The sequence below is a fragment of the Chiloscyllium punctatum genome, chromosome 11 (assembly GCF_047496795.1).
Source record: "Chiloscyllium punctatum isolate Juve2018m chromosome 11, sChiPun1.3, whole genome shotgun sequence".
NCBI classification, from domain to species: Eukaryota; Metazoa; Chordata; class Chondrichthyes; order Orectolobiformes; family Hemiscylliidae; genus Chiloscyllium; species Chiloscyllium punctatum.
The window spans coordinates 107,995,138-108,019,146 of NC_092749.1; the positions used below are offsets into that span (position 1 = coordinate 107,995,138).

The 24,009-nt window shown below is 41.7% G+C and overlaps 1 protein-coding gene across 1 annotated transcript in view; it reads right to left on the reverse strand.

Moving 5' to 3' along the window:
• The window catches only part of ankef1a (ankyrin repeat and EF-hand domain containing 1a), a 44,241-nt gene extending 26,210 nt beyond the window's left edge, over nucleotides 1-18,031 (reverse strand). Inside the window, exons 1-2 of the mRNA XM_072581497.1 lie at nucleotides 17,776-18,031; nucleotides 17,275-17,662 (exon numbers count right to left, since the gene is read on the reverse strand). Of these exons, the coding sequence (XP_072437598.1) occupies nucleotides 17,275-17,623 (349 nt within the window). The 5' untranslated portion in view covers nucleotides 17,624-17,662; nucleotides 17,776-18,031. The remainder of the gene's footprint in view (nucleotides 1-17,274; nucleotides 17,663-17,775) is intronic.
• Between the last annotated feature and the right edge of the window lie 5,978 nt (nucleotides 18,032-24,009).

Genomic DNA, 24,009 nt, shown 5'->3' on the forward strand with positions numbered 1-24,009 from the left:
ACCTATGCAGCCAATCTGAAGCCCATCTAACCTACACTATTCCATTATCATGTTTATTCAATGTCCCTTTAAATGCCCTGAAAGTTGGTAAGCCTACTACCGTTGCAGGCAGGGTGTTCCATGCCCTTACTAGTCTCGGAGTAAAGAACCTACCTCTGACATCTGTCCTATATCTATCACCCCTCAATTTAAAGCCATCCGAGGGAAAAGGCTCTCACTGTCCACCCTATCTAATCTTCTGATCATCTTATATGTCTGTAATAAGTCATCTCTCAGCCTTGTTCTCCCTAACAAAAACATTCTCAGGTCCCTCAGCCTTTCTTCATAAGACCTTCCCTCTATACCAGGCAACATCCTGATAAATCTCCTCCACATCCTTTCCAATGCTTCCACATCCTTCCTATAATGCAGTGACCAGGACTGTACACAATACTCCAAGTGCAGCCACAGCAGAGTTTTGTACAGCTGCAACATGACCTCATGGCTTTGAAACTCAATCCCTCTACCAATAAAAGCTAACACACTTTATGCCTTCTTAACAACCCTATCAACCTTGGTGGCAACTTTCAGGGATCTATGTACATGGACACTGAGATCTCTCTGCTCATCCACACTACCAAGGATCTTACCATTAGCCCAGTACTCTGTATTCCTGTTACTTCTTCCAAAGTGAATCATGACACACATTTCTGCATTAAACTGCATTTGCCAACTCTCAGCCCAGCACTGCAGCTTAACTATGACCCTCTGTAACCTGTAACATCCTTTCGCACTGTCCACAACTCCACTGATCTTAGTGTCATCCGCAAATTTACTAACCCATCCTTCTACGCTCTCACCCAGGTCATTTGTAAAATGACAAACATCAGTGGCCCCAAAACAGATCCTTGCGGTACACAAATGTTCCAGGATGAACATTTCCAATCAACCACCACCCTCTGTCTTCTTACAACTAGCCAATTTCTGATCCAAGCTGCTAAATCACCGTCAATCCCATGCCTTCGTATTTTCTGCAATAGCCTATAGTGGGGAACTTCGCAAACATTTTACTGAAATCCCTCTGTTTGGTCACCTTCTCAAAGAAGAAGTATGATCTACACTTCACCAAACAGTGTTGACTATCCTTAATCAAATTATTCCTTTCTAGATGATTATAAATCCTGCCTCTTATAATCCTTTCCAACACTTCACCCACACCTGAAGTAAGACTCACTGGTCTATAATTACCAGGGCTCTCTATTCCCCTTCTTGAACATGGGGCCAACATTTGCTATCCTCCACTCTTCTGGCACTATCCCAATCGACAATGTTGACATAAAGATCAAAGCCAAAGGCTCTGCAATTTCCTCCCTAGCTTCCTAGCGAATCCTAGGATAAATCCCATCCAGCCCAGGGGACTTATCTATTTTCACGCTTTCCAGAATTGCTAACACCGCCTCCTTATGACTTCAATCCCATCTAGTCTAGTAGCCTGTATCTCAGTATTCTCCTCAACAACATTGTCTTTTTCCTGTGTGAATACTGACAAACAATATTTATTTAGCGCCTCCCCTATCTCCTCGGACTCCATGCACAACTACCCACTACTGTGCTTGACTGGTCCTGATCTTACTCTAGTCTGGTATAACTTCACAACAGTCTCCCATGTGAAGTATAATCTCTGATGGTCTGTTTATTAAGTTTAAGTGGTTTAAAAACTGAAACTTGACTGCAATAAATAAAATGACAAGCCTCCTGGGAGGTTAGGTCAGTGGTTGGATGGTAGATTAGTGATGCCAACAGCAAGGGTTCAATTCCCCTCTGTGGGTTTCCTCCTGGTACTCCAAGATCCTCCCATACTCGAAAGATGGCAGTTTAGGTGGATTGGCCATGCTAAATTGCCCTTTATTGTCTAGGAATGTGTATGTTAGGTAGGTTAGCCATGGGAAATGCAAGGTTATGGGGATAGGGTGGATCTGGGGTGGGATGCTCTTCGGAGTGTTGGTGCAGACTTGATGGGCTGAATGGCCTGCTTCCACACTGTAGAGGTTCTCTGATTGTATGGCGTTTGCACATTCTCCTCGTATCTAGGTGCATTTCCTCCGGATGCTCCGGTTTCATCCCATAATCCAAAGATGTGCAAGTTAGATGGATTGGCCATGGGAAATGCGTGGTTACGAGGTTGGGGGAGTGTCAGTGGTTCTGAGCTGTAAGTTCTTCAGAAGGTTGGTGCAGATTCGATAGGCTGAATGGCTTCTATCTCTACTGTAGGGATTCTATGGTTCTAGAATCTTGGTGTCTTAATGTTACAGATGCAATTATAATCACCTTTTTCTCCCTTAGGTAAATCTGCTTCTTCCTTTGAATGTAATACAGCCACAAGAACACAAAAATGGAGCTCCCTGATTTAATGCTGCAGTCACTGCTAAATGTTGAACAAAAAAATGAAAGAACTCTCATTTATGCACTAACTTTCATGATATTACAATGTCCAAACACAATTTGCAACCAATTAATTACTATTGGTTACTTACCAAAACTGTATGAGACTGACAGCAGAGCTTTTACTTTGTTAATTAATGAGCCACATGCTGGTTTTGAAAGAACTACATGCAGGTTTTCTGTGTGTGTTACTTGTCTTTGGACTGCAATGGATGCTTACCTACTGCAAGCTCAATGAGTTGGGTATTTGGGCTTACTTTTGGCAAGATTTTAGATCGTCATTGAGATCTAAAGCACAGCAAAACGCCCTTCAGCCCATAATTTCTCTGCCAGTCAAAAACGATCACCTAACCATTGCAACGAAGTTGCTTCTTTAACAAAATTATGGTGCCCTTGTTTTTGTTTTCAGAGAGATCGTAAAAGACACAGACTCCAAAAAGTCTAAGTTGAAGGGTTTTAGGGCCAATTTGATTATTGGCTAACAGATACTGCCTCAGTACAATGAAAGGGGAGTGGCCAGTTCTTCCAGCTCAGCTTTTCTCTGGTTTGACTTGGTTTTTGGCAGTCTGGCTATTAAGCGATCAGACAGCTGTAAAAGCTGCTAGGCTCAAAGAAGGAGGTCCAGGCTGATCCCCCTTTCTCTCTGACATCTCTCCTGTAAGACCCTATGTTTGATTTTACCTTTTGTGCCAAAGGGTGTTTATGCGGATTGTTGCAAGTATTTGCAACATCATCATTAAGTTGGGATGATCTGTTGGGTTTTCAGACAGGTTACGTTATTCAGTATTCTGTTCTCTTTTGTTTGTGTTTCATTTGGTAATCTTGTAAATAAACTCTGTTTTGTTTGAAACTGTGTGGTTTGACCATCCGCATCCCTCCTGGAATATCCACATTAACCTGCTTAAAATAACTAGCAAAGTTAGGGTCTGGGCTACTTACCTGAAATGTTTTGAGGGGGTCTGGCCTAGTCCATAACAATATTCTAATCCCATTATCCAGCATTTGGCCCATAACCTGGTACACCTTGGTATGGCAAGTGCACATTTGAATAGTTCTTAAATGTTATGCGAGCTTCTGCCTCCACCACACTAACAGGCAGTGAGTTCCAGATTCACACCATCCTCTTGGTGAAAAAGCTTTTCTTCACATCCCCTCTAACTGTGTTGTTGTGATTTTGGTAAATGCAGAAGCTGAAATGAGCACAGCAAGATCCTACAAACATCATGTGGTGTGATCCAGATGAAGTGAATACTCTGCAAGAGCAAGGCCGCAGGAAATTTGACAGAAAACAAAGTTGTTGCTTTTAAAACTGGGTTACATTCATTGCCACTCTAACTGCAGGGGCTGCTTTCACCACCCATGCAATTGCAATGTCATCAATGCAGCAGCGAAGAGCAGCAAAAAAGCTGATTTACTTGAGGGAGAGCAAGGCACAAGGCCAATTTACTGGGGTCCACAGCAGGAATACAGGGTGCCATGTGCCTTTGTCTGTGGAACAGGCCCTAGCTGCAACACTGCAAACAGATGACACTGTGTAAACAAATCCCATTCAATTTTGTACAATACTATTTTTGGCTGCTGTGGAAGTGATGCTATCTTTGAAACATTAATTAACAGACAGATTATTTTTGTTCCTTGTTAATCTTCTTGACAATCTGTCAATTAACAAAAAAAAATCCCTAGATGGGAAGCATTAGCCAGAAATTTCCCAGGGCTTCTTTGACAGAATTTTCCAAACCGACAAACTTTACCATTTAGGAAGGACAAGGACAGCATATGCATGGAAACATAACCACCCGCAAGATCCCCTTCAAACTGTACACTATCCTGACTTAGAAATATGCTCCTCACTATTCCAGGGTCAAAATTCAGAAACATCCTCCCAAACAGCACTGTGGATTCACCTACATCACATGGATTGGAGCAGCTCAAGAAGGTGACTCACCACCACTTTCTCAAAAGCCATTAGGGGACATGAGCAATACAGTATATGCTGGCTGTGCCAGCGATGTGCACATCCCAACAATAAATCAAAAAGGACTTGTTATTAAGGTGTTAACTTGTTAAGCTTAATACATGTTGCCTAACATTTATGTTTATTTTTAACAGAGTGCATCAGTTCATGTGGCATTTGTGACAGTGTTTGTCTGTATATGGCTTTGCTAGTTGGCATTTGTTCATGACTTTGTGTATGTGTGTCTGTAACCGTGTCTATCTCTGGCTTGTGCATGCCTTTGTCCAGCTTTGAATGTGTCCGTCTCCATCCATTTCAATGTCTGGTTACGCAATAATAGGTCAACGGACACTTACTTGCTGTGTTGGCCATAACATGCATTCATATAGTGCCTTTGCCTGTTTTTTAAAGTAATGAGTTTGAACGGGTTCATCGACAAGCTAAGCTGAAGCTCCACCCATACAGAACACAGACACTCTGGTGCATCAAGCTTTTGGTAGCTGCAGTTAGGCAGCTACAATTGAAGGAAGATTACAGGGTTGAGGAGTTTGATCTAAATAAGCTGGGGCTGTTTTCCCTGGTGTGTCAGAGGCTGAGCGGAAGCGTCTTAGACGTTTATAAAATCGTGAGAGACATGGATGGGATGAATAGCCAACCTCTTTTTCCCAGGGTTGGGGAGTCCAAAACTAGAGGGCATAAGTTAGGTTGAGAGGGGAAAGATTAAAAGGGACGTAAGGGACAACTCTTTCACACAGAGGGTGGTGCATATATGGATTGTGTTGCCAGAGGAGTATTGGAGGCCTGTCTAGGCTTCCGTTCTAGTACCGAGGGAGACCTGCACTGACTGAAGTGCTGCTTTTGTGCAAGAAGTTCTAATTAAGATACTACTTACTTACCTGCTCACCAATGTCAATTAAAAAATTGGATGGTACCATTATGATGAAAGTGGGGAGATCATTTCTAATCTTTGCAACATTTAAAAGGAGTATAGAGGAGTTTAGAGGGATATGGCCAAATGCTGGCAAATGGGACTAGATTAATGGGACAAGATATCTGGTCAGCATGGACGAGTTGGACCAAAGGGTCTGCTTCCGCGCTGTACATTTCTAATTGCATCTGTTTGCTTGCCTAAAAGCTGCAACTGAATAAGGGTCCCAAGGCACAAAATTAGAGGGTACAGCCATCAGTAAGAACAAGTGATGGTAGATTAGGCAGATAGTTTAAAGATAAAGTTCAATGTAGTGAAATATGAAACAGCATTTTTTGGGATAAATGGTGAAAGAATTTGTACTTCTATAAGATTAGGTTAGATTAGTAGTTAGTTGAGTTTTGTCTTTTTCCTTTTTTTTCTCTGTATCTCTTTTTGTTTGACAGGTTTTGGCTATTATTTATTTAATATTTAATTGTATATTAGTGTTTGTACTTGTGTTTTTTTTATTTGTAAGCTTGTAAAAGCATGTTAAATTTTCAAGAAAAATATCTATTATAAAAAGATTATTGTAGATGGAGCTACATAGAGAATGAAAAATGCGTAGAGATTTAAGAAAAGAATTAGGTAGAAATGTCCAGATATATAGGTAACTGGATCTTATATAAAGTAACAAGTTAATCGAGTAGCCATTGGGCACATGTCCAGTTTATTGTAAAAAATAGATTATAAATTATTACATTTTTGGAGAGAAAAGGAATTGGATCTAAAACAGTAAGGTTCTTTACTATGTGAAAAAGTGCGTATAAGTAGGTGGCAGTACAGCGAGAGAACTCTACGAAAATGCATTCACTATTTTAAACATACAAGCATTGCATATTAAAGAAAAGGCACTGAATATGTATTGTATATTGATTAGATCATAGTTAATTATTGAAAGCAGCTTTCTAGACTCAATCACCTGATGAAGGATCGTTCCTCCGAAAGCTAGTGTGCTTCCAATTAAACCTGTTGGACTATAACCTGGTGTTGTGTGATTTTTAACTTTATAGACTACGGTAACACTACCAGTTGTGATTCAGTTGGTATTGTTCCTGTCTCTCAGTCAGAATGGTATGGGAATTAAATCCCTCTTCAAACGCTTCAGCTGAAAAATCTAGGCTTCCGTTCTAGTACCGAGGGAGACCTGCACACTGACTGAGGTTGTGCTTTTGTGGAAGAAGTTCCAATTAAGAGACTATCTGCTTACTTGCTCATCAGTGTCAATTAAAAGAGTGCATAGTACCATTCTGATGAAAGTGGGGAGATTACTTCCAATGTTCCAATGAATATATGCCCTTCAATAAATATCACCATTAACATTAAATCAGATAATATGATCATTAGCACATTGTTGTTTATGGGAGCTTGCTGTGTGAAATCTGGCTGCTGTGTTTCCTATATTGCAACAGGGACCACACTTCAAAAAAGCACTTAATGGACCTATAAAGCACTTTGGGGCATCCTGAGATTGCAAACAATCGCATATAAATGCATGTCTTTTATAGGGAGGGTATTGGGCTACAGATAGGATACGTGACAATTCACTAGGTTGATAGCAGAAATGGGAGATTGTGGCAGTGCAGTGATAAACACAGACCAAGCAGAGGCTTTCAAGACTGTGACAAAACATCCATTGATACATAATCAAATATTGTTTCCATTTCTTGTCAAGTTGGTAACAAGGGAGCATACACTAAAGATTATCACTAGAATAGCACAATAAATTTCAACACACTTCGAGACCTGAGAATATCAATCACAAGTAGTAGTCTATCTTTACATCATCAACAATAAATACATTTCAATAGAAAATCAGAAGACTAGGTGACATACTGCATAATCACTGTATAACTGCCATATGATAAGCATAAATGTGTACTGCTGAAAAAAATCATTTTGTTACAGCTTTTCATTCTGTACTCATCAGGGCATTCTCAAGAGAGCCCAATGGCTCTTGATGTTGCACTGACCTCTTATCCTACTCTAAGATCAAACTAACCTACACACCCTAAATTTTACTATCTTCCATGTGCCTATCCAAGAGTTGCTTAAATGTCCCTAATGTATCTGCCTCTACTAACACTGCTAGCAGTGCATTCCACACATTCACCACTCTCTGTGTAAAGAACCTATCTCTGACATGTGCCCTAGACCTTCTTCCAATCACCTTAAACTTTTACCTCCTCGTGATAGCCATTTCTACCCTGGGGAAAACTCTCTGGCTATCCACTCTGTCTTTGCCTTTCATTATCTTGTACACCTCTATCAAGTCACCTCTCATCCTTCTTCACTCCAATGAGAAAAGCCCTAGCTCCCTCAACCTTTCGTCATAAGACATGCCCTCTAGTCCAGGCAGCATCCTGGTAAATTTCCTCTGCACTCTCTCAAAAGCTACCACATCCTTCCTATGATGAGGTGACCAGAACTGAACACAATATTCCAAGTGTGGTCTAACCAGAGCTCTATAGAACTCCAGCATAACCTCACGGCTTTTCAACTCAAATCCCAAGGCTAATGAAAGCCAACACACCATATGTCTTCTTAACAATCTTATCAACTTGGGTGGCAACTTTGATGGATTTATGGACATGGACCCCAAGATCCCTCTATTTCTCACGGTGCCAAGATCCTGCTTTTAACCTTGTAATCTGCGTTCAAATTTAACCTTCCAAAATGAATCACTTCATACTTTTCCAGGTTGAACTCCATCTGCCACTTCTCAGCCCAGCTCTGTATCCTGTTGATGTCCCGTTGCAACTTACAACAGCCTCCATACCATCCAAAACTCCGCCAACCTTCATATCATCGGCAAACTTACCCTCCCTTTCACTTCCTCATCCAAGTCATTTATAAAAATCACAAAGAGCAGAGATCCCAGAACAGATCCCTGTGGAACACCACTGGTTACTGTACTCCAGGCTGAATACTTTCCCACTGTCTTCTCTGGGACAGCCAATTCTGTATCCTGATAGCCAAATTTCCCTGTATCCCATGCCTTCTTATTTTCTGAAATAACCTACCATGGGGAACCTTATCAAACACCTTGATAAAATCCATATACACCACTGCTCAACATTCATCAATATGTTTTGTCACATTCTCAAAGAATTCAGTAAGGCTTGTGAGGCATGACTTGCCCCTCACAAAGCTATGCTGACTATCTCTAATCAAGCTATGCTTGTCTAAATTATCATAAAGCCTATCTCTCAGAATCCTTTCCAATAATTTGCCCACCACTGATGTAAGTCTGACTGGTCTGTAATTCCCAGGGTTATCCCTATTCCCTTTCTTGAAAAGAGAATGACATTTGCCACTCTCCAATCATCTGGTATTACTCCAGTGGACAGTGAGGACACAAAGATCATCACCAAAGGCACAGAACTCTCTTCCATCACTTCCCGCAGTAACTGTGAGTATATCGCATCTGGTCCAGGGGACTTGTCTATTCTCATGTTTTTCAAAATTTCCAGCACATGCTCCTTCTTAACATCAACCTGTTCCAGTGTTTCACACCGTCCTCAGAAATGACAAGGTCCCTCTCACTATTGAATACTAAAGCAAAGTATTCATTAAGCACTTCTCCTACCTCCTCCGACTCCAAGCAAATGTTCCCTCCACTATCCCTGATAAGCCCCACCCTCACTCTGGCCATCTTCTTGTTCCTCACATAGGTGTAGGAAGCCTTAGGGTTTTCCTTCATCCTAGTGGGCATGCCCCCTTCTAGCTCTCTTAAGTCCATTCTTTAGTTCCTTCCTGGCTACCTTGTAACCTTCGAGAGCCCTGTCTGATCTTTGCTTCCTCACCTTAAGTATGTTTCCTTCTTCCTCTTGACTTGAATTTCCACATCTCTTGTGGAAATTCAAGTCAAGAGGTTCCTTCACCCTACCATCCTTTCCTTGCCTCAGTGGGACAAATCTATTCAGCACTTACAGCAAGTGCTCCCTAAATAACCTCCACATTTCTGTCATACATTTCCCTGAGAATATCTGTTCCCAATTTATGCTCCACAGTTCCTGCCTAACAGCACTGTTATTCCCCCTCACCAAATTAAAACCTGTGCCCACACCTCCTCCCTCACCTCCATCCCAAGGCCCGAAAGGAGCCTTCCACATCCATCAAAGTTTCACCTGCACTTCCAAACATGTCATTTATTGTATCTGTTGCTCCCAAAATCTGTCTCCCCCACCTTACCCAGTTCCAACCTTCCAGCTCAGCACCATCCTCATGACCTGTCCCACCTGTCAATCTTCCTTCCCACCTATCTGCTCCACCCTCTTCTCTGACTTATCACCTTTATCCTCACCGCCATCCACCTATTGCACTCTCAGCTACCTTCTCCTGAGCCCCACCCCCTCCCATTTATCTCTCCAACCTCGAGGCTCTCAGGCTCATTCCTGATGAAGGGTTTTTGTCCGAAACAAAAATTTTCCTGCTCCTCAGATGCTGCCTGACCTACTGTGCTTTTCCAGCACCACTTTAATCTTGACTCTAATCTCCAGCACCTGCTGTACCCACCTCTGCCTAGTTTCCCATACCATCTGCTCCTATTCCTCTTAATGACTATAGTAAAGGTCAGGGAGTTGTGATCACTATCACTGAAATGCTCTCCCACTGAGAGATCTGACACTTTGCCTGGTACATTGCCAAGCACCAAATCCAATATGGCCTTCCCTCTCGTCATTCGAAATATTGAGGAAGGCCAAGAGTGTGGTGCTGGTAAGGCACAGCAGGTCAGGCAGCATCCGAGAAACAGGAGAATCGACATTTCTGGTATAAGCCCTTCATCAGGAATGAGGCTTGTGGGCCGGCAGATGCTGGAGATCAGAGTTGAGAGTGTGGTGCTGGAAAAGCACAGCAGGTCTGTATCTACATATTGTGTCAGGAATCCTTCCTGGACACACCTAACAAACTCTGCTCCATCCAAACTATTTGCACTATGGAGTGTCCAATCATTATCAGGGAAATTAAAGTCACCCATGGCAACAACCCTGCTCCTTTTGCACCTTTCCAAAATCTGTCTCCCAATCTGCTCCTCCAAGTCTCTGTTGTTAATGGGGGGTCCATGGAAACTCCCAAAAAGGGACTGCTCCTTTCCTGTTTTTGACTTCCACATGTACTGACTCAGTAGATAAACCTTCCTCGATGCCCTCTCCTTTCTGCAGCTGTGATATAATCCATGATTAGCAATGCCACTCCCCTACCTCTTTTACCTTCCTCCCTATGCCTTTTGAAACATCTAAACCCCAAAACATCCAACAACCATTTTGTGATCTCCAAGTCTCCGTAATGGCCATGACATTGTAACTCCAAGTACTGACCCCTTGCTCTAAGTTCCATCACCCTTATTCCTGACACTTATTGCATTAAAATAGACACACTTCAACCCATCACACTGACTGCATCTTTGCCCTATCAATTATCCATCTTTCTTCACAGACTCTCTGCACACTGTATCTGCCTGTTCACCAGCTACCCCATTCTCTGATCCACAGCTCTGGTTCCCAGTCCCCTGCCAAACTAGTTTAAACCCTCCTAAAGAGCTTTAGCAAACCTCCCGCTCACGATATTGGTATCCCTTCAGTTCAGGTGCAACCTGTTCTCCTTGAACAGACCACACCTTCCCCAGAAGGTATCCCAATGATCCACATATCTGAAGTCCTCCCTCCTACACCAGCTCTGCAGCCATGTGTTCAGCTGCCCTCGGTCTCTGTTCCTAGCCTCACTTCAGGGAAAAAAATTGCCATCCTTACCTTGTTTGGCCTACATATGATTCTAGACCCACAGAAACATGGTTGACTATTAAATGCACTCCAGGCAATTGTAGATGAGCAATAAATGCTGGCCTAGCTAGTGACATCCACATCCTGCAAATTCATAAAAAAAACTCTGTCCTTACAGAATAATAAATGTTATTCCCTCTTAGAGTCATACAGTCATACAGCATGGAAACAGACCCTTCTGTCCAACGAGTCCATGCTGAACATAATCCCAAACTAAACTAGTCCCACCTGCCTGCTCCTGGCCCATATCCCTCCAAAGTTTTCATATTCATGTACTGTGAATGGCCTGATAAAGGGCAAGATGGAAAGACTTCAACAAAATGTCTCTTTTTTTTTAAGCAAGTTCTGTAGTACAAAACAACTTTAAGTATAAACATAAGATGACTGAAGCTTAGAAAATAAAGTAAAATTACTTAACTCTCATTGCAAAAAACAGAACATGAAATACATCCAAGTTTGATTCCACTTTAAGCACTTCATGGTCCAGAGACAGTTTGAGCTCAAATCTGAGAACCCTTTGTGATGCAGGCTGTGATTTACATATACTTTAATGTCATTTATTTTGGAGTTTGAACAAATGGCATGTGGGTTAGTCTGTGAGTATGAAAGGGTTTCATAATTAATTTATAAGTATTTCTGTAGTTATGGTTATTTTTGTTAAAATCACAGTATAAGAGACTTGCTGGAAAGTAAAAGGGGATTTTGTTTTCATTGGGGAGTTTTGCAGGCAAGCAAAGTAAACTGTTGGATGCTTCCAGAATTTTTTTTTGACTCAGGAAAATATTCATAGCTTAGTAAGTTTTTTAGTTTCAGGTTTGCAGAAGTTTTGGCTAAGACTCAATGTGCAAGATAGTGGCTCCTGAAGCTCTGAGATAATTTAGAACACTTAAGACAGTGTAAGGGTTTTAGTTTGAAAGTTCTGGACCTGAAGTGATTGGTTAAAACCCTGAAGACGGTATCTGAAGCTGTGAAATTCTAAGCTCATTTGCATGAAGACTCAAGGAAGAGGCTATTGGCTTCAAAGGCTGTAAATTGAAGCACTATTAAACGAATCAGTACAGATGTGAATGAAAAGGGAATGTGAGTACTATAAAGGAGTTCTGTTGGGATTATGGGGACTGTATTTTACCATATGTTTTGACATTTTAAAAACTTGTGTTATATGTCATTCTATTTTATCTTCATTTCTTTTAGGTAATAATTTTCAGTTTTATTGCAACCAATGAATTTGTAGCATTGTATGTCAGTAAAGACCACTTTAGATTAAATTACTTACAGTGTGGAAACAGGCCCTTCAGCCTAACAAGTCCACACTGACCCTCCAAAGTGCAACCCACCCAGACCCATTCACCTACATGTACCCCTTCACCTAACCTGCACATTTTGTTTTGGACTGTGGGAGGAAACCCATGCAGACACGGAGAGAATGTGCAAACGTCATGCAGTCAGTTGCTTGAGATGGGAATTTGAACCCAGATCTCTGGCACCATGAGGCAGCAGTGCTAACCACTGCACCACCATGCTGCCCCTTGTTAAGGGGGAAAAAAGTAAACATGACCTATCAAGCCAAATTTCAGACTGGGATCAGACTTATCTAATGATAACATCAGCTGGGATCATAACACATTTTATATTTTCACCTCTCATCTGACAGAAACATTATCTGTCCAGTGTTATGCACCACAACCTCCACACATTCAAAATGGTTAGATTAGATTCCCTGTTGTGTGGAAACAGGCCCTTTGGCCCAACAAGTCCACACCAACCCTCTAAAGAGCAACCCATCCTGACTAATGCACCTAACATTACAGGCAATTTAGTATGGTCAATTCACCGAACCAGCACAAATCCACGCAGACACAGGAAGAATGTGCAAATGCCACAAGGTGGGAATTGAACCTGGGTCCCTGGTGCTGTGATGCAGCAGTGCTAATCACTGAGCCACCATGCCACCCCTTGTTCTTTGCGTATCATGGAGTTCAATGGGGTCCATTTGTGCTAAATGTAGTATCACACCAGGACCCATACCACATCTAGATAGCCTACAGACTCATAATACCCTCATATTGTGACTTCAGAGTTTGCAATGCTGGTGAGGAAGTGAGTACATTGGAAAACTGTCAACACAGTTTCATCATTCTCCATCCATTAAGCAAGTTTTATGCTGATGGCCTGAAGGTAGCAAATGAGGAACAAAGAGGCCAAAATTCCACGGATGATTCTTCCAGTGATCCGCAGTAATATTGACAGGAAAGCCAGAAAATAAACCACTATACAAACAATAAACTGTTCACGGAAAAAATAAAACTTTGCTAACACTTTTGTAGATTTGGATATAGGGTTGGAAATTTCGATGGATTTCCTATTCTCCATAGAGAGGTGATGTTGTGTAGGAAGAGAGTCTTATCCTAGGGTAGACATATTGACACTAGGAAGCTAGAAGGGAGGCTCCTTCTGATTCTGGAAATTGGGCAGAACTAGTTTATGATAAGGAAACTTGGATTAAGAGAAGTGCTTATCTCTTTCAAGGAACAGCATCTACATTTCCCGGAGAAATGACCTGCTTCAAAGCTAACACGGGAGCGCAGGCAAGATTGAGATATGCAGCTTTTAATAATATTTAAATTATCCAATGCCATCAATGGGAGGCAATAGCCTAGTGGTATTATCATTGGACTATTAATCCGGAGATCCCTGCTAATGAGCTGGGAACCTTGGCTCAAATCCTGCCACAGCAGATGGTGAAATTTGGATTCAATTCACAATCTGGAATTAAGAGTCTGTTAACAGTCAGGGGGGGAAAAAGACCCTATCTGGTTCACTGATGGCCTTCAGGGAAAATCTGCCATCATTATGTGGTCTGGCCAGCTTGTGACCCCAGACCAACAGCAATGTGATTGATTCTTAACTACCCTCTTGCCAATTATGAATGGGCAATAAATGTGGGCCTGGCCAGTGATGCCCATATCTTGTGAATGAATAATAAAAAAAATGTGAATCCTTAGAGCAGGCTGACTTTCTGCCTCCTTGTCCCAGGTTCGTTAAAATTGGAAATGAGTGAGATGGAGTCAAATTTGAGCTTTATTTTATATTTTCACATCTCATCTGATATGGAAATTACTTTGAGGGTTCCAATTCACTCAGCGGTATGGGCCAGAATTTGCACATTGGAATCTTACCCTTTGCCTCCAAATTGTTCGACAAGGTTCCCCATGGGAGACTGATTAGCAAGGTTAGATCTCATGGAATACAGGGAGAACTAGCCATTTGGTTACAGAACTGGCTCAAAGGTAGAAGATAGAGGGTGGTGGTTCAGCGTTGTTTTTCAGACTGGAGGCCTCTGACCAGTGGAGTGTCACAAGGATCGGTGCTGGGTCCTCTACTTTTTGTCATTTACATCAATGATTTAGACACGAGCATAAGATGTACAGTTAGTAAGTTTGCAGATGACGCCAAAATTGGAGGTGTAGTGGACAGCAAAGAGGGTTACCTCAGATTACAACAGGATCTGGACAAGATGGGCCAATGGGCTGAGAAGTGGCAGATGGAGTTTAATTCAGGTATTGAGTACAGGAGTTGGGAGGTCATGTTGCGGCTGTACAGGAAATTGGTTAGGCCACTGTTGGAATATTGCATGCAATTCTGGTCTCCTTCCTATGGAAAGATGTTGTGAAACTTGAAAGGATTCAGAAAAGATTTACAAGGATGTTGCCAGGGTTGGAGGGTTTGAGCTATAGGGAGAGGCTGAACAGGCTGGGGCTGTTTTCCCTGCAGCGTCGGAGGCTGAGAGGTGACCTTATAGAAGTTTACAAAATTATGAGGGGCATGGTTAGGATAAATAGGCAAAGTCTTTTCCCTGGGATTGGGGAGTCCAGAAATAGAGGGCATAGGTTTAGGGTAAGAGGGGAAAGATATAAAAGAGGCCTAAGGGGCAACTTTTTCACACAGAGGGTGGTACGTGTATGGAATGAGCTGCCAGAAGATATGATGGAGGCTGGTACAATTGCAACATTTAAGAGGCATTTGGATGGGTATATGAATAGGAAGGGTTTGGAGGGATATGGACCGGGTGCTGGCAGGTGGAACTAGATTGGGTTGGGATATCTGGTCGGTATGGATGGGTTGGACTGAAGGGTCTGTTTCCATGCTGTACATCTCTATGACTCTATGGCTCTACTTTTAAGATCTTGCTGGATTGGTACATTTGTTAATCAGTAATCTTGTTGTGGAAAGTCAGGTTTATTAAGTAGCTTCTTTACGACATGATAATTGTCAATGAAATGCAAATCAGTCCTGAAACATTAATAGGAAGTGCTAGACAAAGTCAGCATGTGCTCATATTCTCAGTGTGTCTCCTAGTTCTAGTCTCCCCTACAAAGAGGAGCATCTTTGTGGTATCCACACCATCCTCTCCCCTCAGAATCTAACATGTTTCAACAAGACCACCTCTCATTCTTCCAAATACCAATGGATATAGGTCCAATCTGTCCAATATTTCTTTGCAAGATAAGCCATTCATCTGCCACCCATTTGTCTGTACTCAACTGCATTTTGTGCTTACATGTCTGGAGTCAGACTTGAACCCCGAGTTTCCTGACTCAGAGAGGGAACAGCTACTATGGCACCAGCAGCAAGAGAAAAAAATGATCCTAACTAAAAATGGATAGGGTATGAGCTTAGTTTACATGAAGTCCTCCATATGCATGAGGAACCAAAGAATAAATTTGTGGATCCCATAAACTTCTGTTAGGAAACTTGCTATCTAAAGTTGTTACTGTAGAAATGGCAACACACCAATTTAATATAATAGGGCAGATGACCATATGGCTTATTCCAGATCTTCAATAAGTATAAATATGCTTCTGTGGTGTTTTTGCTATCTCTGTCTCTGTCTCTCTCTGTCTCTCTCTCTCTCTCTCTCTCTCTCTCTCTATATATATATATATATATATATAGCTTTCAATATAGTTATACAGTAAACATTAGAACTAAAGTGTTGTCAATATGTTTTAGAAGGGAACATTTCAAAGCTGTACCTGAGAACCAGAAAGCCATGCAGAGTGATGCCAACAGTGTGGGTTCAATTCCTATACCAGATGAGGTTACCACGAAGATCCTGCCTTCTCAACACCTCCTTTATTGGTGGAAGGTGAAATTAGTGTAGACTTCGTGTAGTTTATACAGTATGAACTTGATGGGCTGAGAGGTCTCTTCTGCAATCTATGATTCTATGATTCCCCTTGCTTTGAGGTGCAGGGTGACCCTGAGATTAAATTCACCTCCAGTCCTTTGTCTCGCTCTCTCCCCAGTGAGAGAGTGGGACTATGGTGACTTGGTTTTTGTTCAGCCATGTACAGTACTTATACACTGAAGACCCCCATTAAGTTCAGGTTTGCTATCAGGCAAGTATGATAGCCATGATAAGGAGGTTCCAGTGCTGGACTGTGCTGGACAAAGTCAGAAGTCACACAACACCAGGTTATAGTCCAACAGGTTTATTTAAAATCACAAGCTCCTTTGTCACCTGATATATAGCACTTAATTTTAAATACTGCAAGATATACAGGTACAGATATGTGTGTGTAATATATATATGTATATATACATTGCATGTAATTATATACAATGCAAGATGTGCACACAGGGATGTTTATGTCTATACAAACATATATAGGTGATATATACACACATAGAGCACCTATTTATACTATAATGCACACACAGATATATATATAAACATATGTGTGTGATTTATATGCTGCAAGAGATATACACACAGATATGTATATATATATATAAACATCTTGCATCTAATTATATATACTGCAAGGTATATACACGGGTATGTATATATATAAACATACATATATGTCATACGTATAGCATCTAATTATATATGCTGCATCATATACACACAGATATATGTATATATAAATTATGTGATCTGTATATTGCCCCTAATTATATATACTGCCTAATTATATATACTGCAAGATATACACAGACAGATATGTATATATAAACATATATATGTGTGAGATATATATATAGAGAAAACCTAATTGGAGCAAAATCTGCTGGTTTTCATTTTATAAATGCATGTTTTGTGTTTTAACAGAGGCATGGGGGTATTAGCCGCCACACTTTACCTTTGCCCTTCTTGTCTACGATGGACATGTCCGTGTTGGCGTTAGCCAGTACCTCCAGGACATTGTCGTGGCCGGCTTCAGCGGCGATCATCGCGGCAGTGCGGCCATCCTTATCCACCACGTTCGGCTCAGCCCCCAGAGAGAGCAGCAGCCGACAGATCTCCACATCGTTGGCCAGCGCGGCCAAGTGCAGGGCATATTCCCCCTGGCTGGGCTCACTCAGATTCACCAAGTGCGGCACCCCCACGGTCAGCAGCTTCTCGATCTCGGCTTTGTTCCGCTGCCGGACGTACTGGATGAGTTTGTAAACCTGCAGGATCTGGAGGCGTCCTTCTGCAATGTTTGTCATCTCGCCATTGCAACGTCAAACTTCCCTCCTGGACACAAACTTAAAATGAAACAATGAAACATTGAGAGGTTACAATGAAACTGTATCCCTTTCCACCACCAAAAGAAAAGTCTTTGCCTGTTGCTTTTGACTTTAAATAACTTGCTACATACTTTCCAAATGCTTTCGCCTCCGCTCAGGGAGAATTTGCCCTCATCCCGAGTCTCTCAACTGTCTTTAGAACCCGTCGGCAGAGAGACTCTCCAGTGAGAGAGACGGTGATGGAAACTGGAGATTGAAACGCTTCCTGGCGTCCCGCAGTTGCCAGAGACACAGGAGGATGTGGGGATTGGGATGCCGGGATCCTGAAAGGGGCACTTGTTGGGGAATGGTGCCCCGGAGCTACAGCACCGAGCTGGAGGCAGCACTCAGGAGACACAATAGAATGAAAGGGCTTTGGAGCCAAAGCAACATCTGCTCCCATAGCAACAGAACGCGGCCGCATTACAAATAATGCCAAATCACAAGGAAATGGAAAAGGGTTTCCTTTCGGTAACTGGAGAGGAACATTCAAAGATTCAGCAACTTTAGCCAGAATGGGCAACTGTCAGCGGATATAAAGGACAGCTGCTGCTGGAGATTAGTTTACCTCGGCTCTGGGTAACTGGGAAACAAGAAGTACCACTATTTGAGGGTTTTGTGGTAGTGTCCCTGCCTCTGAGCCAAGAATTGGAGATGCCGGTGTTGGACTGGGGAAGCTAGTATGCTTCCAATTAAACCTGTTGGACTAAGACCTGGTGTTGTATGATTTTTAACTCTGAGCCAAGAGACCTTGTTCAAGTCCCGCCTGCTCTGGGGCTTTGTGGTAATGCCCCTACCTCCGAGCTAGGAGACCCAGGTTCAAATCCCATCTGCTCTGGGGCTCTTGTTATTGTGTCCCTACATCTGAGCCAAGTGTCATATAGTACAGAAACAGACCCTTCAGTCCATTGCTGACCATAATCTCAAGTTTCAGCCCATATCCTTCCAAAAATTCCTTCTTCGTGTATTGATCCAGATGTCTTTTAAACGTTGTAACTAGACCCACATCCATCACTTCCTCTGGCAGTTCATTCCATGCACAAACCACTCTGTGTAAAATAAAAATTGCCCATTACGTCTTTCTAAAATCTTAATCCTCTCACCTTAAAAATATGTCCCCTTGTCTTGAAAGTGGAACCCCAATGAAAGTCACCCGCTATTCACCTGGGTTCAACTCCCACCTGCTGTGGAACTGTGTAATGACATCACAGACTTATGGAAAATGCCTAAGAGTGACTGGCCACAGGCACTCAGCCGGTCTCAGGTGCACAGGGAGATGTAACAGCTCAGTCCATAAAGTGCACAGTCAGTGAGACAATCAGTGGAGGTTCATTTGGAGGAGGGGATGAGAACTCCCTGACACGTTCTCGGCTGCTGTCCACTCTTTTAACAAACTGTAAACAATCAGGCCAATTTGCATGCGGTTTGGCAGAGTGGCGTGTTAACTATGGCTCACTCTGTCGCGCTCTCACCTGTGAGTCACAGATGGTTTTTAAAAGATTATTCTGGGATGTGGGCTTCACTGATTGGGCCAGCATTTATTGCCTGTCCCTAAATGCCATTGAGAAAGGGGTGATGAGCTACCTTCTTGAACCACTACAGTCAATCTGAGTGTAGGAATACCTGATGGTGGACAGACATTAATGAGGCAGGGGTTGCAGTCATCACTGCAGGATTCCAAGCCTTTGGCCTACTTGTGTAAAAACTGTACTTATATGTTGTAAAAAGCATGCACTTTTATATCCTTTGGTTTTGAACTGTGGACTAAGAAAGGAAAATAACGCTTTAAACCAAGGAAACTGCACAAAGAGATGTTTATGGTTATTGGAATACAGTGTAATTTCAATGCAACAATGATAGCAAAAGGAGACATCATGGAACCAAGGGACAACTGCTTCATAACAAGATTTTGAATAGATCCTGACCAGCTGACCATAGCTTGTGTGGAAGCAATGCAACAAAGAGCCACTTAACCTGTAAAGTATAAGCATCAAAAGAAATCTCTCTTTGTGTCTCTCATTTCAGTGCAGAGGTGCCAGAAAATATGCAGTAACAGTTGGCTGTCTTCCACTCACCTTTCCATGTAAATCTCCTGTTGAGAAAGGGAAAAATCACCTTCAGAACCTGTGAATGAAAGACTGAACATTAGAGTGTAAACAACCTTCTGTCAACTTGAAAGAATTGAAAGGGAAAAAAAGAAAATAACACATTGAATCCTGTATTCCAGTCTGGTGCTATCAAGCTGTGTTTCCTTAATTTTTCTTTCTTTTTCCATACTTAATAACCTTGCCTATCTTTGAGTCTGTTTGTGAAGAAGGGAATTTAAAGTGGGTAGAATTTGAGTTATAAAGTTAAATGTTAGTAATTCAAACTTCCTTATTGCCATTGGTTTACAATATCTTGTTCACAATAAACAGTCATATTTCTTGTTAAGTTCAGAAACCTGGTGAGTGTTTTAACGTGAGTTCATCAGTCAGGTAAATTGGGGACATTGGATACTTTGACTAAGTCTTTTCTCTGTTTTGGTGGCCCAGGGAATAGTGAGTCTTAATTTCCAACATACTATCTCACTGAGTCGTGACAATGGATAGTCCAGTTCTGTTTCTGGTCAGTGGTAATTGCTGATAATAGAGATTCATTTATATTAATGACATTGAAATGTCAAGGAAAAATAGTTACATCTCTCTGACGTGAGATGGTCATTGTATGGCAGTCGTGCTATGGATGGTACTTGCCACTTGTCGTTCCAAGCTGGACATCATCCAAGTCTTGCTGCATTTGGGCATGGACTGCTTCAGTACCTGAGGAGTCATAAATAGTGATGAATATTGTGCGATCATCAGGGAACATCCCTATTTCTGACTTTGTGATGGAGGGAAGGTCATTGATGAAGCAGCCAAAGATGATTGGGCCGAGGACACTATTCTGAAGAACTCTTGCAGTGATGCTCCTGGCCTGAGATGATGGACTTCTAATAATCACAACTGCCTTCCGTTTTGCGAGGTATGTCTCCAGTCAGAGTTTACCACACCCCCACCCCCACCCCCCACCCCCATTCCTATTGACCCTAATTTTGCTAGGGCTCTTTGAAACCCTTATCTCAGAATAATGGGTCATGCACCTAAAACAGAGGCAAAGAGGAAATTCAATTCTCATAGTATAATGAATCTAATAATAATAATAATAATAATAATAATAATAGTATAATTACCATAGAGGACTTTTGAGGCTTGATCAATAAGTATATTGAAAGCTGAGATGGGCAGATAGTTGATCAGTAAGGGAATCGAGGTCAATAGAGAATGGTAACAAAGTGAAGTCAAGAATTATCAGATCAGTCACAATGTCCTTGAATGGTGAAGCAGACTCAGTGCACTGAATGATGTACTTTTGCCCCTAAGTCTTATGGTCTTATGTTACCCCTGTCAAATGTGAGTTGATGCTTGAGCCAAAGCTGTAATGAGGTCAGGAGTTGACTGGCCCTTGTTGAACCTAAACTGAGCATCGCTAGGCAGGATTTTGTTAAACAAGTGCTGTGTGATTGTATTGTTGATGCCCTCTTCTATCACAATGCTGATGATCGAGAGACAGGTTGGTAATTAGCTAGATTGAACTTGTCCTGCTTTTTGTGTACAGGACATACCTGGGCAATTTTCCATGTTGTCAGGTAGATGCCAATGTTGTTGCTGTATTCAAACAACTTGGCTAGGATCATGGAACGTTCAAACCATATTTCAGTCCTACTGCCAGAATGTCGTCAGGACTCATAACTTTTGCATTGTCCAGCACCTTCAGCCATTTCTTGATGTTAATTGGAGTGAATTGAATTGGCTGAAGATTGGCATTTGTGGTGCTGGAGGCGTTCAAAGGGTACTGGATTGGATCATCCACTTGGCATTTCTGGCTGAAGATTGTCACATTTGCTTCAGTCATATCTTTTGCAATGACGTGCTGGATACCCCCATCATTGAGCATAGGAATATTTGTAGATCCTCCTCCTCCTCCAATGAGTTGTTTAGTTGTCCACCACCATTCACAACCGGACGTGGCAAGACTGCAGCATTTAGATCTGATCAGTTGGTTATGGAATTGCTTAATTCTGTCAATCACTTGATGCTTATGCTGTTTGGCATGTGATATTCCTGGGTCCATTGTTGTTTGTCATTCATATAAACAATTTGGATGAGAATTTAGGAGGTGTGGTTTGTAAGTTTGCAGATGACACCAAAATTGGTGGTAAAGTCAACAGTGAAGGAGGTTATCTAAGATTACATGGGGATCTTGATCAATTGGGTGAATGGGCCGAGGAGCGCCAGATGGAGTTTAATTTGCATAAATGCAAGGTGTTGCACTTTGATAAAGGGAACAAGGGCATGACTTACACAATTAATGGTAGAACTCTGGGTAGTGTTGTCGAACAGAGAGACCTAAGGGTTCGGGTACGTAGTTCTCTGAAAGTTGCGTCACAGGTAGGCAGGGTAGTTAAGAATATGTTTAGCACGCTTGCCCTCATTGACCAGATCATTGAGTATAGAAGTCAGGACACCGTCCTCAAGTTGTACAGGACATTAGTGAGGCCTCTTTTGGAGTACTGTGTACAGTTCTACTTGCCCTGCTACAGGAAGGATATTATTAAATTGCTGGGATTGCAGGATTTGAGTTATAAGGATAGGCTGGATAGGCTGATACTTTCCTCACTGGAGCATAGGAGGTTCTGAACAATGGTGATTCAGCAGTTGCCATAAGATCATGTGGTGTGAGCTTGCTATTTTTAACCCTTCAAATGTATGTGGAAGAAAGTTAATCATGTATGAGCTTGTGACAAGTGTAATGAGCAAGATGAAGGATCAGTTTCTTAAGGCTTCTTGCTCAATTCCAAAAAGCTGTTGGCTACTAGTTACGGTTTCATTCCAATGGTTGTATATGCTTCCATAGCATGTTTGTGAGTCACATTGTAACACCCCTTCACAGGAACAAAATTAAATACTTAAGATCATTTTAATAAAACTTCAATTACATATAACTCTCTTTAATTCTATTCCAATTAATCATGTGACTCAACAAGATCTCATAAAATATAAAACAGCAATTTTTCATTACTTTGAAAGGAAAGGTAATTTGCACTTCAAATTTATTGTTGATCTGCCTCAGTTAATTTGAAGTTATATTGTTTGAATTATTAGACATTTTGGCAGTAAATCCTTACCTAGCATTATTTGCATTGGTTAATTTAAAATACTCTGTTTTGTTTAAAGCGGCAAATAACAGAACTACAAGGAGTTGATTGCATTATAAATATTTATGCAACATAAAGGTGAGAGAATATTTAAGAAATAGTGGCAATTGCACCATAACATTTATATTTATCATGGAAAAGGATGTGGACCAATCCAGAGCAAGAAAACTGGGGAGGGCAAATATCATTGGGAGAGAAGGGATCTGGCTCAGAAAAGATGCAATCTAAGATTGGCAGACAAAATTATGATAGGATAATGTACTTCCTTTCAGGAAGAGATGCATTATCATGAGGAGGAAAGGTTGGGCAAAAAATCCAGAGTTCCTAGGATCCAAAAAAAAGCTAGAAAGTGGGTTGAAGCCGAAAAAGATGTATATGATTTATTGACAAGTGGATAATACAATTGAGAGCCATTGCAAGATTCAGCGGAGAAATATAAAAACAAATTAGAGAAGTGAAGAGAGAGTATGAGAGGAGACTGGCAGTTAACATAAAAAGGAGTCCACAAGTCTTCAGCAGGCATACTAGTAGTAAAAAGCTGGAAAATGAGGAGTGAAGGTGATTATCATAGAATCCCAGCAGTGTGGAAACAAGCCATTCAGCCCTTTGAGTCCACACTGACCCTCCAAAGAGCATTCCACTCAGACCAATCCAGATAACTCTGCATTTCCCTCTAAACCCATCGCATTCACATACCCATCCAGATGCCTTTGAAATTTGTTCCAGCCACCACCACTTCATCTGGCAGTTTATTCCATACAAGCACCATCCTCTGCATGAAAAGTTGCCCTTAGGTCTCTTTTAAATTTTTCATCTCTCACCCTAAACCTATGCCCTCTAGTTCTGGACTCCCCCACCCCAGGGAAAAAGACCTTGTCTATTTACCCTATTTGTCACGATGTTGTAAACCTCTATGAGGTCATGCCTCAGCCTCCGATGCTCCAGGGAAAACAGCCCCAACCTATTCAGCCTCTCCCTATAGCTCAAACTCTCCAACCCTGGCAACATCCTCATAAATCTTATCTTTGGACTATGAGAAGAAATCCACAGGGAGAGCGTGCAAACTCCGCAGACAGTCGTCCAAGAGTGG